This window comes from Erinaceus europaeus, chromosome 23, assembly GCF_950295315.1.
Source record: "Erinaceus europaeus chromosome 23, mEriEur2.1, whole genome shotgun sequence".
Lineage (NCBI taxonomy): Eukaryota > Metazoa > Chordata > Mammalia > Eulipotyphla > Erinaceidae > Erinaceus > Erinaceus europaeus.
Window position 1 is genome coordinate 266,348 of NC_080184.1, and position 13,477 is coordinate 279,824.

Here is a 13,477-nt window from a genome sequence, read left to right on the forward strand (position 1 = left end):
CAGCTCAGAGAGGACGGAGCCACAGGTGAGGCCGGGCGAGGGGCGGGCTGGGCTGAGGGGGCTCGTGCCAGGGGTCTGCTCTGGGAGGCGGCAGCCGGTCCTTCTCCACTGTGAGGGGACTCAGCCCCATCTCCACACCCCCAGGCTGGCTGTGAGGCTTAGGGTGTCCCCCAACTAGGGGAGCAGAGCCTCCTTTCCGCTGGGATGTGGGGAGCCCAGCCTTCCCTGAGAGGGGCCTGATTTTAACCCCGAGGCAGAGGACCTAGGATCTGAGGACCCTGCTGGGGAGCTACGAATCAGTGGGGGTAGGCAGAACTGGGAGGGGGTAGAGCTGTGCTGGAGGGCCCGTGCTGGGGCGGGCAAAGCAGGTGGCACCCCAGGGCCCAGGGCCGCACGCAGGATGCCATGGGTGCTCTGTGAGTGTGTATAGTGCAGGTCGCTTCTCAAAGGGGTTCACTTTGCTGGCCCCCCCACAGGGCCTTTGCCCCAATGGTTGGGGGGGTGTCTGGAGAGGTGACAAGGAAATAGGTGTGTGGCCCCAGGGGCTATAAACCAAGTTTCACTGTGATATAAGGACATGGGGTGGGGCTGGGGAGCCACCCAGGGCGGCTTCCTGGAGGAGGTGGCCTCAGCCAGGGTTGCAGCTTCCGGGGCTCAGTCCAGGTGAGTGCCCTCCTTAGCTCTCTGGGTCTGCTTCTCCCTGTGAGCCCCCCAGGCTTTGGGACTGTCACTGCAGACCTTCAGGGCCCCCCCCCCTGCCCTGCGGGTGGCACCAGCATGACAGTTGCGGGCATCCCCAGGTGGGTCTGCAACCCTGAGCGGAGAGCTGGCCCTGCAGTCACTCTGCAGGGACCCCACCCTGCCGGCCTCTGAGTCACCCTGTAGGCAGCCAGCAGGTCCTCACCCTTGTCTGAGGCTCAGGTGACAAATACACCTGCGCACAGCCGCACCTGCTCCCAGGTATGAGGGTGAGTGCGGGTGGAAAGGGCGGCTCTGAGTGGACACCCAGACTCCAGGGAGCTGGGCCCACCAGGTGGGAGCAGAGTGGGTGCTGGGGAGGTCACCCCCAGAAGGTGACCTTGGGGCTGGCTCCCTGGAGGAGGGGCCCTGGGGGCTGCAGAGGCAGAAATGATTGTCCTGGAAGCACAGAGGGCTGGGCAGCAGGAGGAGCATGTGTGGTGTGAGGCACCTGCGGAGCTCAGGGGCGCAGAGGCCACAGAGCCTGGGTCTTGGAGAGACTTGTGGCAGGGGCCTTGGTGCCAGCGTTACAGGAACGGACGCTTGGGATGGGCCGGGACGCCGGGAGCAGTGGGTCAGGGTGTCACCGGGCAGGTGCAGTGGGACACGGTCCAGGTGGGCTGGGCTCGTGTGGGATAGGGCGATGGGTGCAGAGGAGAGGTCAGAGAGAGCACAGGGGCCGCACAGTGTCCGGGATGAAGCGAGCAGGTCCTGCAGGGGTCAGGCGCACCAGGGGCGAGCTATCCACTAGGTCTTGGGAGGCGTGGAGCTCAGGAAGGGCTCGATCCAGGAACTCAATGTGAAGGCACTGTGCTGGGGTGGTGGTGACCTGTTGCATGAGGGGGCACAGAGATGTTGGGCGGGGGCAGCTAGAGGGAACAGGGCAAAGGTTACGAAGTGCTCTTCTAAGTTCCACCAGTCGGGTTCTAGACTGACATCTACATGGGGGAGATAGCATAATGGTTATGCAGAGAGACTTTTATGCTTGAGGCTCCAAAGTCCCAGGTTCAATCCCCCAGACTACCATAAAGCCAGAGCTGAGCAGTGCCCTGGTAAATTAAAAAATATATATATTTTTAAATTGAAAGAAGGGGAGTCGGGCGGTAGCGCAGCGGGTTAAGCACACGTGGTGCGAAGCCCAAGGACCGGCGTGAGGATCCCGGTTCGAGCCCCCGGCTCCCCGCCTGCAGGGACGTCGCTTCCCAGGCGGTGAAGCAGGTCTGCAGGTGTCTGTCTTTCTCTCCCCCTGTCTGTCTTCCCCTCCTCTCTCCATTTCTCTCTGTCCTATCCAACAACGACGACATCAATAACTACAACAATAAAACAAGGGCAACGAAAGGGAAAATAAAAAAAATAAATAAAAGAAGAATCACACGGGAGATAGACATGTTTCAGGGAGACGAGCAGGGATAGAGAAGAGAGGAAAATGCACGTTTTAGGGGAGAGAGAGAGAGATGGGTGCTGCTAAAGTGGGACCCTGAGGAGACTGAGTCCAGCCACCGTCCCCAGGTGCGCACATCTGCATTCCTGGGCATGTGATGGTCTCAGCAGTCAGGTGGTCCTGGCCCCTCTTGCAGGCTCGGTGCAGGGAGCAGCGTGCAGGGCGCAGGGGGAAGCGCTGTCAGTGTCCGCCCTGCAGGGGAGCCTGTCCCTCAGCAGCTCCCTAGAAGAAGGTCCCAGCTGCTCCTGCCGCCTCCTCCCCAGCCCGACAAGCCCAGGAAAAAGGGTCCAGATTTGCAGGAATTGTAAAATCTGAGGATTTCATCTCATTGGCCGAGCTGAGTCACAAGCTCATCCCTGAGCCAATCACCGCAAGAGATGGAGTGCTCTGATTGGAGAGGCTGGACTCTTTTTCCCAGTCCGGAGCCAATCAGCAAGACTAGTTATGAAACGCTCTGATTGGGGGCACTGGGCGCCTTTCCCAGAGCCGAACCAATCACAGCAGTCAGGGGATGGAGTGTTCTGATTGGAGAAACTGGGCTCCTTTCCCAGTCAAGAGGGAGGAATGTTCTGATTGGAGAGACCGGGCACCTTGCCCAGAGCAGAGCCAATGGCAGAGGCCAGGAGATGGAGCGCCGGCGAGCAGTAGAGCACAGGCCCTGCAGCCGGGAGGTCCTGGGTTCGATCCCGAGATGTGGTCAAAAGTTAAAAAGAAAACAAAAAAATCAAACAAGGCAGCCGGTGACAGGAGGGTAGCGGGGCCCCTGTCCCAGGCCTGGGCGAGACAGGTGGGGCCTACCCCAGCGCTCTGACGGGGTTGTCTGTGTTCTCCTCCCAGCCGGCCCAGACCTTCTGCACCCCGGAACCTGCAGCGTGCAGACACCCCCGAACATGGACCGGGTGACGCGCTACCCCATCCTCAGCCTGTCCTACCCGCCCCGGCTCAGCGGGTTGGCCCTGGCGGGGGATGCCTCCTACAGATTCGAGCTGGTGGGCGTGGGGCCCGAGGCCGACGCTTGGAGCGGGGCGGCGGCCCCTGAGGCAGGGCAGCAGGGGGCGGCCCTGTGGGCCCTCCGCGGGGCCCCGGGCCTGGAGCAGGAGCGCCGGGCGCTCATCCAGGGCCAGGCGGTGAGAAGGAGCGACACGGTGGCCGCAGACCCCGGCGCCCCCAGCCGGCCGCTGCCCGCCGCCGCGCCCGCGGACCAGGCGGTGGACACGGAGCAGATCGACTTCCTGGCGGCCCGGCGGCAATTCCTCAGCCTGGAGCAGGCGAGCCCGCGATTTCCGCGGAGCCCCCCGGCCAGGGTGGCGCCTGCCCCGGCCCGCGGGCCCTCCGAGACCCCCGAGACGGAGGGCGACCCGAGCCCGGCCGGCGAGCGGGAGGCGGCGGAGCCGGCGTGGGGGCCAGAGCCCGAGCGCCCCGGGGAGACGCCCATCGAGCGCGAGATCCGCCGGGCGCAGGAGCGGGAGGCGGCGCTGCGGGCCCAGCGGGGTTTGGCGCGGGCGGCGCGCGGGCAGGAGCTGGTGCGCATCCCCGCTAGGCCGCTGCTGGCCGGGCCCGGGCTGCCCGCACCCCCGCGCCGCGCCCGCCCGTCGCTGTGCGTGCAGCGGGACCTGGCGCGGGGGCGGCGGCGCGGGGCCGGGGCCGCCTCCCCCGACGGGCCGCGCGGGAATGGGCTGCGCCGGGCGCTCAGCTCCGACGCCCTCCTGGGGCCCGAGCCCCGCACCCCGCCCCGGCCGGCCGCCCCTGGGCCCGCGGAGGCCCCCGAGCCGCGCTCGGAGCCACCCGCCAAGCCCCCCCGGCCTCGCTCGGAGCCCGCCGCCTCCGCCAAGTCCCCCGGACTGCGCTGGGAGCCCCCGGGACCCGCGCCCGCCAAGCCCCCCCGGCCTCGCTCGGAGCCCGCCGCCTCCGCCAAGCCCCCCGGACTGCGCTGGGAGCCCCCGGGACCCGCGCCCGCCAAGCCCCCCCGGCCTCGCTCGGAGCCCGCCGCCTCCGCCAAGCCCCCCGGACTGCGCTGGGAGCCCCCGCGGGACAGCCCACCGGGCGGCCTGCTGCGCCGCGCGCTCTTCCTGCTGCGGCCCCTGCGCTTCGGGGTGCGGGAGGGCGCCGCCCAGCCCCCCGAGCCCCCCGAGCCCGCCGAGCCCGCCGAGCCCCCGGCCTGGCGGCTGCCGCGCACACGCTCCTCCGACCTGCTGCAGCGCGAGGTCGAGCAGGTGCTGCGCCGGGAGCGCCAGGTGGCGGCCGAGAGGCGCAGCGCGCTCTTCCCCGAGCTCTTCCCCGACGACGACGGCGACGGCGACGGCGGCGACGACGGCGACTCCTCCCGCTGCTCCTCCCGCGCCTCCGGTGAGCGGGCGGCCCGTCCTCCCTGCACACTCGCCCGAGCCCCTGGGCGGGCTTGTCTGCTTTACAGAGAGAGAATGGAGGGAGGAGAGGAGGGGAGGGAGGAGGGGAGGGGAGGTCTGCTTTACAGAGAGAGAATGGAGGGAGGAGAGGAGGGGAGGGGAGGGGAGGGGAGGTCTGCTTTACAGAGAGAGAATGGAGGGAGGAGAGGAGGGGAGGGGAGGGGAGGGGAGGGGAGGGGAGGGGAGGTCTGCTTTACAGAGAGAGAATGGAGGGGGGAGAGGAGGGGAGGGGAGGGGAGGGGAGGTCTGCTTTACAGAGAGAGAATGGAGGGAGGAGAGGAGGGGAGGGGAGGGGAGGGGAGGGGAGGGGAGGTCTGCTTTACAGAGAGAGAATGGAGGGGGGAGGGGAGGGGAGGTCTGCTTTACAGAGAGAGAATGGAGGGGAGGGAGGAGGGGAGGGGAGGGGAGGTCTGCTTTACAGAGAGAGAATGGAGGGAGGAGAGGAGGGGAGGGAGGAGGGGAGGGGAGGGGAGGTCTGCTTTACAGAGAGAGAATGGAGGGGGGAGGGGAGGGAGGAGGGGAGGGGAGGGGAGGGGGAGGTCTGCTTTACAGAGAGAATGGAGGGAGGAGGGGAGGTGAGGGGAGGGAGGAGAGGAGGGGAGGGGAGGGGAGGGGAGGGGGAGTCAGGAGACCCGGGAGAGAGATGGGAGAGAGGGAAGGCAAGAGAAAGATGAGAGAGAGAGAGAGAGAGAGAGAGAGAGAGGGGCCGGACGGACGGCGATGCACCTGGCTGAGTGAATATGTTCCAGTGCACAAGGTCCTGGGTTCAAGCCCCTGGCCCCCCTCCTGCAGGGGGGACGTTTCACGACTGGTGAAGGAGGGCGGCAGGTGTCTCTCTGTCTCTCTTCCTTCCTCTCTACCCACACCCTCTTTCCATTCATGGCTGTCTCTGTCCTCCAGATAGAGTGGTCTGGGAGGTTGCACAGTGGCTAGCGCACTGGACTCTCGATCTCAAGCATGAGGTCCTGAGATCAGTCCCTGGCAGCACATGTCTGGTTCTTTCTCTCTCCCTCTCCTCCTATCTTCCTAATAAAAAAAATAATAATCTAATAAATAAATAAATAAAGACAATAAAAAGTTTTAAAAGGGAGCTAGGTGGTAGCGCAGTGGGTTAACCCATGACCATCGTTCAGGCCCCTGGCTCCCCACCTGCAGGGGTCGAGGTCTGTAGGTGTCTATCTTTCTCTCCCCCTCTCTGCACTTGTCTCTGTCCTATCCAACAACAACGATAAAAACAAGGGTAACAAAAGGGAGAAAACAGCCTCCAGGAGCAGTGCATTCATAATACATGCACTGAGTCCCCACAATAACTCCGCAAGTAAAAAAAAAAGATAAGGAGAGGTGAGGTGAGGCAGGGACAGGGAGAAAGAAAGAGGAAAAACAGGAGACTGGGATGAGAGAGACAAGAGAGAGATGGAGAGGGAGTCGGGTTAAGCGCAGGTGGCGCAGAGCGCAGGGACCCGGCTGGAACCCCGGCTCCCCACCTGCAGGGGAGTCGCTTCCCAGGCGGTGAAGCAGGTCTGCAGGTGTCTGTCTTTCTCTCCCCCCTCTCTGTCTTCCCCTCCTCTCTCCATTTCTCTCTGTCCCATCCAACAACGACAACAATAATAACTACAACAATAAAACAACAAGGGCAACAAAAGGGAATAAATAAATAAAATAAATATTTTTTAAAAAAAGAGAGAGATGGAGAAGGAGACAAGAGTGGGAGCAGAGAAATGAGAGAGGAGAGAGAGGGAGAGATAGAGATAGATAGAGAGAGAGAGACCAGAATCCTGCTGAGCTCTGCCTGATGGTAGTGCTAGGGATTGAACCTGGGACCTCAGAGCCTCAGGCAGGAGAGTCTCTTTCTTAGTAATGTACTATTTACTTAATGAGAGAGATAGATGCTGGATGGATGGATGGATGGATGGATAGATATATAGGAAAGAGAGAGAGCCAGCCCAGAGCCCTGCTCAGCACTGTCTTATAAAGGTGCTGGGGATTGAACCCAGGGCCTCAGAGCCTCACACATGATAGTCTTTTGCAGAACTGCCCTGCTGCCTCTCCAGCCTACAGCCCCTAAAGTTCTTTCTTCCCTCCCCTCCCCCCCCCCCCCCCCCCCCGCCTCTCTTCTCTCCTCTCTTTGCCTCTTTCTTTCTGTTTGTCATGCTTGGCTCTGGCCAGCTGTGGTGCCAGGGACTGAAGCTGGGGCCTCGGGGCTCAGACAGCCTCTTTGATGTTGCTCTCGGCCCTGCCCTACCTGTGTGCTTTTGCTCTGTTCTTGCTCCGAGGCTCAGCTGTGCATGAAGTGTATGGCCCTACACCCTTCTATCTCCGTGCCCCCTTTTCCATTCTTCCTTTCTCGTTTACATTTATTCATATTGACAGAGACAGAGGGAGAGGAGAACACATTCCTATAGCACAGTGGGTGCTGGAGACTGAACTTGGGAAGGGCTGCGGGCTTCAGTCACCACTTGATCCATTGTACCACCTCCCAGGCTCCCTCCCTTCCTTCCTTCCTTCCTAAGACTGTATTGATTCAAGGCTAGGGCTACAGCACAGGGTTCTGCAAATGAGGCTCTGGGGTCCTGGGATCAGCCCCTAGCACTACCATCAGCCAGAGCTCAGAGGGCTCTGGGGAAAAAAATAAATGACGATAATAATAATGGGGCTAGGGAGACAGCACAAGGGTTTTATAAAAAGACTCTCCTGCCTGAGGCTCTGGGGTCCCGGGTTCAGGCCCCAGAACCACCATCAGCCAGAGCTCAGCAGGGCTCTGGAAGGAGAAAGTGTGTCTTTATTTTTATTTATTTATTTTGCCTCCAGGGTCTCTGCTGGGGCTCAGCGCCTACACTATGAATCCACTGCTCCTGGAGGCCATTTTTTTCCCTTTTTGTTGCCCTTGTTCTTATTACTGTCATTGTTGGATGGGACAGAGAGAAGTCAAGAGAGGAGGAGAGAAAGACAGACAGACAGACACCTGCAACTTGCTTCACCGCTTGTGAAGTGACTCCCCTGTAGATGGGGAACCGGGGGCTCGAACCAGGATCCTTACGCCAGTCCTTGCGCTTTGCGCCACGTGCGCTTAACCCGCTGTGCTACCGCCCGGCTCCCAGTATTTCTTAATTAACAAGAAGGGGAGGGAGAGAGACTGCTGAGCACAGGTTACCAGATTTCTGGGTGAGCCCAGGTTCAAGGCCACAGCCATCCCTTGGGAGCACTGCCCCGGGAGGCCTCACAAGAGGGGCCATGCTGCCTCTCCTTGTCTGTCCCTCACCCTTCTCACAGGCATAGACTGCTGGGAGTAGTGGAGGCCCTGGTGACTGAGTGAGTGAGTGAGTGCAATGAGAGGCCGGTGCCTCGTGCCTCCGTTCTGGTTCCCCTTCCACCCCCATCTGTCTGTCCCATCCCTTCCCAGCTGACTGTCTGTCCTGTGTCCCTGGCCGGGTGTGATGGGCTCCTACCTCCTCTGCAGGCACATTGGGCAGCTACTGGGTGACGGAGTCTCCCGCCTGCAGCCCCACCCGGCAGCTCTCGGCCCTGGCGTGGAGAGAGGATGCCCCAGATGGAGCTGCCCCTGTGCAGAGGAGGAAGGAGCAGGGGGTGAGCAGGCTGGGCCTGGGCAGTCCGGGGGCAGGGGGTGGCTGAGGGAAGGAGCAGGGGGCAAGCTGGGCCTGGCCCAGTCCAGGGGCAGGGGGTGGCTGATGGGGGGAAGGCCCTCTACCCCACCCGCCTCAGTGTCCCCAGGACACAGAACAGCTCAGCAGCAGACTGTGCCCAGAGCCAAGCCCAGAGTTCTGCCTGGAAGAGGTGGTGGGGGTTTGGGGTCACTGACAGCTATGTTCCCCCCACCCAGTATGCCGGCATCAGCCCCTCGGACCACGTCAACTCTCAGGTGAGAGCCTCCGTCTGTGTGTGTTGTGGGGAGTCCTGTGCGCACACCGACCCACGAGTTCTTTTCTTGTTTAATATTTATTTTATTTATTTATTCCCTTTTGTTGCCCTTGTTGTTTTATTGTTGTAGTTATTATTCTTGTTGTTATTGATGTCGTTGTGGTTGGATAGGACAGAGAGAAATGGAGAGAGGAGGGGAACACAGAGAGGGGGAGAGAAAGACAGACACCTGCAGACCTGCTTCACCGCCTGTGAAGCGACTCCCCTGCAGGTGGGGAGCCGGGGACTCAGAACCGGGATCCTCACACCGGATGCTACGCTTTGCGCCACGTGCGCTTAGCCCGCTTCACTACCTACCGCCCGACTCCCCGCCAACCCACTAGTTCTGTCACAAGGAGCACAGCGTCAGGAGAGGAGGGGGTCAGCTGGCAGTGGACACAGACGTCAGGGGCTCTGGCTGCCTCCACCCCCACCCTCAGGTCCTGGAGGCCACCCGGGTGACCCGCCACAAGAATGCCCTGGCCCAGCGCTGGGAGGCCCGGCTCTACGCCAGCGAGGATGAGGACTGAGCTGAGACGGGACAGGACAGGGTGCCCCCCACCCCACAGGACCAGGACGCAGGCCCCGGACTGCCCCCTGCGGGCAGAGCGGCTCCCCTGTGTTCATGGCCAAGAGATTCCTCCCCCCCAGAACCTGGCTGCTGGGGCCTGGGGGGTGCTCGCCCCCTAGTCCTGCTTCCTCCTGCCCCCCAGTCACCACTCTGGGCCCTGGCTTCTGTCCTCTTGACTCTGGAAGATTCTCTATATCCGCTTACTTCTCAAACATTTATTTGGGGGACCCGGCTGAGCACGCACATGTCACGATGCAGGAGGACCCAGGCTGAAGCCCCCGGTTCCTTCTGCAGGGTGGGAAGCTTCAAGAGCAGTGGAACAGGGCTGCAGGAGTCTGTCTGTCTTTCCTCTCTCTGTCCTGTCAAGATAAAATTGATAAATAAAATTGAGAATATCATGTTCACAGAGGATAAAAAAAATACTTTGCATGTGTTTGCTAGAGAGAGAAGCAGAATACATGGGGTGGAACATGGGACCTCACAGCTGAGAGGCCATTTCATCCACATTAAATAAAGCTTTCTTAAAAGGAATTGAGGGAGGGGCTGGGAGACAGCATAATGGTTATGCAAAAAGACTTTCATGCCTGAGGCTCCAAGGCCCCAGGTTTAATCCCCAGCCCCACCGTAAACCAGAGCTGAGCAGGTCTCTCTTTCCTCTCTCTGCATCTTTCATTAAAATAAATTAAATGTTTGTTAAAAAAAAAAAAAAAGAATTGAGGGGCCAGGGGTAAATAGCATAGTGTTTATGCAAACAGACTCTCATGCTTGAGGGTCCACAGTCCCAGGTTCAACCTCCCACACCACCAGAAGCCAGAGCTGAGCAGTGAGAAAAAATGAGGGCTGGGGAGACAGCACGAGTTCTGCAAAAGACTCTTCTGCCTGAGGCTCTGAGGCTCTGGGTTCAATCCCCAGCACCATCAGCCAGGGCTGAGCAGGAATATTTTTAAAAATATTATTTATAGTGGTCCGGGAGGTGGTGCAGTGGTAAAGCTTTGGACTCTCAAGCTTGAGGTCCTGAGTTTGCTCCCCGGCAGCACATGTGCCAGAGTGATGTCTGGTTCTTTCTCTCTCCTCCTGTATTTCTCATAAGTAAATAAAATCTTTAAAAAATCACACACACACACACACACACACATATATAATTTATAGGGAGTCGGGTTAAGCGCACATAGCACGAAGCACAAGGACTGGTGGAAGGATCCTGGTTTGAGCCCCCGGCTTCCCACCTGCAACAGAGTCGCTTCACAGGTGGTAAAGCAGGTCTGCAGATGTCTCTTTCTCTCCCCCTCTGTCTTCCCCTCCTCTCTCCATTTTTCTCTGTCCTATCCAGCAACAATGACAGAAATAACAACAATAATTATACTAAAACAACAAGGGCAACAAAAGGGGATAAATAGATAAATATTGAAAAAATATTGGGCGGAGGGTAGATAGCACAATGGTTATGCAAACAGACTCTCGTGCCTCAGGCCCCAAAGTCCCAGGTTCAGGCACCCACACCATCATAAGCCAGGGCTAAGCAGTGCTCTGGTAAAAAAAGAAAAAAAATATATATATATAATTTATAGAGGGCCAGGTGGTAGTGCAGTGGATTAAGCACACATGGCACAAAGCACAAGGACCGGCGCAAGGACCCCGGTTCGAGCCCCCAGCTCCACACCTGCAGGGGAGTCGCTTCACAAGAGGTGAAGCAGGTCTGCAGGTGTCTGTCTCTCTCTCCCCCTCTCTGTCTTCCCTCCTCTCTCCATTTCTCTCTATCCTATCCAATAACAACAATAATAACAATGATAAACAACAAGGGCAAGAAAGGGGAAAAATAGCCTTTAGGAGCAGTGCTGGCACCCTGGAGGCAAAATATAAATTTTATTTATATATTTGTTGTCCCCAAGGTTATCTCTGGGGCTTGTGACGGCACCATGAACCCACTGCTCCTGGCGGCCATTTTTCCCGTTTTAGTGTATAGGACAGAGAAGGAGAGAGACAGACACCTGCAGACCTGCCTCACTGCTTGTGAAGCTTCCCCCTGCAGGTGGGAGTGGAGACTTGAACCCAGATACTTGAGCAGGTCCTTGCACCACCGTCCGGCCCCTAATTTTTTTTCCTTAAGATTTAATCTGGGGGTCAGGCGGTGGCACACCTGGTTAAGCGCACACTACAATGTGCAAGGACCTGGGTTCAAGCTTCACGAGTGGTGGAACAGGGCTGCAGGTGCGTCTCTCTCTCAACTTCTGTCTTCTAGCCAATATTAAATATATTTAAAAAATAATTAGCCTGTCTTTAAAAATATATTTGACTTTATTTATTTTATGTGAAACTTTGACATGCAAGAAAGGGAGGGAGCCAAAGGAGCCCGGAGCTGAGCCGCGTGGCCACCTGCGGCGGTGTCCCCACGGACACCGCACCCTGGGAGGGCACCGCTGCCGTCCACTCCCTCCGACACCAGCAGAGGGCGCGCTGAGCACGGCTCGCACACAGCAGGGCCCCATGCAGGGCCCAGGGCCTCACACCCGCGCGGGGTCGTGCCCAGCACAGCACCTTTGCACAGGCGGATGAGAGGTGCTTGGGGGTCCTGCTGACAGCTGCTGGGGCACACCTGGTGGGCGCTTTTCAATGCCTGGGTGCACCAAACATGGGGGGTGGGGGCTTTGCAAGGTGCCCCATGTGGTGGTGGGAGGGCTCGAACCCAGGTCCCCGTTGTTCACTCTGGTACATCAGTCCCTTCCTGCCCGGGGGGAAAAAGAAATCTCTTTGGGGAGTCGGGCGGTGGCACAGCGGGTTAAGCGCATGTGGTGCAGAGCGCAGGGACCGGCGTAAGGATCCCAGTTCGAGCCCCCGGCTCCCCACCTGCAGGGGAGTCCCTTCACAGGCGGTGAAGCAGGTCTGCAGGTGTCTTTCTCTCCCCCTCTCTCTGTCTTCCCCTCCTCTCTCCATTTCTCTCCGTCCTATCCAACAATGATAACAAATAACATCAGTAATAACTACAACAATAAAACAACCAGGGCAACAAAAGGGAATAGATATTTTTAAAAATTAAATAATTTTTTTTTTTAATTCTAAAAAAAAAATTTCTTTGTGAAGTGATAGTCAAGAGGGTTGGTGAGATAGGTCCGCTGGGTGGGCAGCTGCCTGGCCACGGTCAGCCCCCAGCCTCGAGCCCTGGCACCTCATGGGCGGCTCTCTGACACTAAGGGAAACTCCACACCCTGGGGGTCTCTGTGTTTGGATCAACAGGTGCCCACAGTGGTGGAGTACAGGACCAAGGCTGCACAAAAGAGAAAGTTCTGCAAAGAGGCGGGGGGGGGGGGGGCGGCTCAGTGTGTACACCCAGGGTGGGCACTCCGGCCAGAAGCGGGGCTCCAAGCAGCACTGGCGGGTTTTTCAAGCCTGAGTTCCACCGCCCACTGGAGTTGCCCCGACTTGTCTGCTTCCCCAGGTCCCTGCCAAATGAGAGGAGTCTAGGCCGCCTGGAGGAAGCCCTGCATGACTTGGCCTGCTTGACTCGACACTGTCTGGGTTCGAGCCCCAGCACCACATGGGAACTGGGCGGCACCAGGGGAAGCTCTAGCATTCTGACCTCTCCTCCTCCTCCTCTCGCTGCTCAAAATGCGGCCATAGTGGTGAGGACCCACAGACATGAGGCCCCAGAACCAAAAGCCTCCAAGAAAACAGAGCCCTGCAGCCTAGGAGGCTGGAAAGGGGAGAGCGCTGGGCTCCAGCCTTGTCCCTGATCCACTGCTTCTCTCTCCTTCAGCCCCGAGCGTCAATAATCAGATCTTGAAAAGAAGATAGCTTAGTAGTTATGCAAAGAGACTCTCCTACCTGAGCCCGAGGTCCCTGTTTCAATCCCCAGCACCATTGTCAACCAGAGCTGAGCACGGTTGCTCGCTCGCTCGCTCTGTATCTCATCAAAACAAATGTAACACTTAAAAAAAAAAAAGGCTGGGGAAATAGCACAGTGGTTCTGCAAAAGGTGATCCTGCCTGAGGCTCAGGTCCCAGGTTCCATCCCCAGCACTACCATCAGTCAGAGCTAAGTAGGGCTCTGGAGGAAAAAATAAGTAAATAAATATTAAAGAGAAATAGGCAGGGGGTAGATAGCATAATGGTTATGCAAAGAGATTCTCCTGCCTGAGGCTCTTAAGTCCCAGGTTCAATCTCCTGCACCACCATAAGCCAGAGCTGAAAAGTGCTCTGGCAAAAAAAAAAAAAAGAGAGAGAGAGAAAATATGGTCTGGCAAGTGCACTGCTTTGCCCTGTGCATGGACCCAGGTTCGAGCCCGGCTCCTGTCATATTGGAATAAGGAGGTTTGGGGGCTGTGGCACATTATCTGTTTATCTCTACCTGAAAAATCGCTCCCAAGCTGGGAAGCCCTGGTGATGTGGGGGCTGAGAGGAGCCTGGGAAGGAC

General features: G+C 58.6%; 1 protein-coding gene across 3 annotated transcripts; it reads left to right on the top strand.

The window, feature by feature from the left end:
- On the top strand, positions 1–9,474 carry MISP (mitotic spindle positioning). Of its 3 annotated transcripts, XM_060181439.1 has the most exons (5): positions 1–25; positions 3,017–4,525; positions 8,042–8,169; positions 8,423–8,461; positions 8,844–9,474. In XM_060181439.1, the coding sequence occupies exons 2-5, from the start codon at positions 3,070–3,072 to the stop codon at positions 9,027–9,029; spliced, it is 1,809 nt and encodes a 602-aa protein (XP_060037422.1). In that variant the 5' UTR covers positions 1–25; positions 3,017–3,069; the 3' UTR covers positions 9,030–9,474. The 3 variants fall into 3 exon arrangements, with proteins under 3 accessions (XP_060037422.1, XP_060037424.1, XP_060037423.1); XM_060181440.1 differs by lacking the exon at positions 1–25 and having other exon boundaries at positions 3,018–4,525; positions 8,940–9,474; XM_060181441.1 differs by lacking the exons at positions 1–25; positions 8,423–8,461; positions 8,844–9,474 and having other exon boundaries at positions 3,015–4,525; positions 7,985–8,123.
- The last annotated feature ends 4,003 nt before the right edge of the window (positions 9,475–13,477 follow it).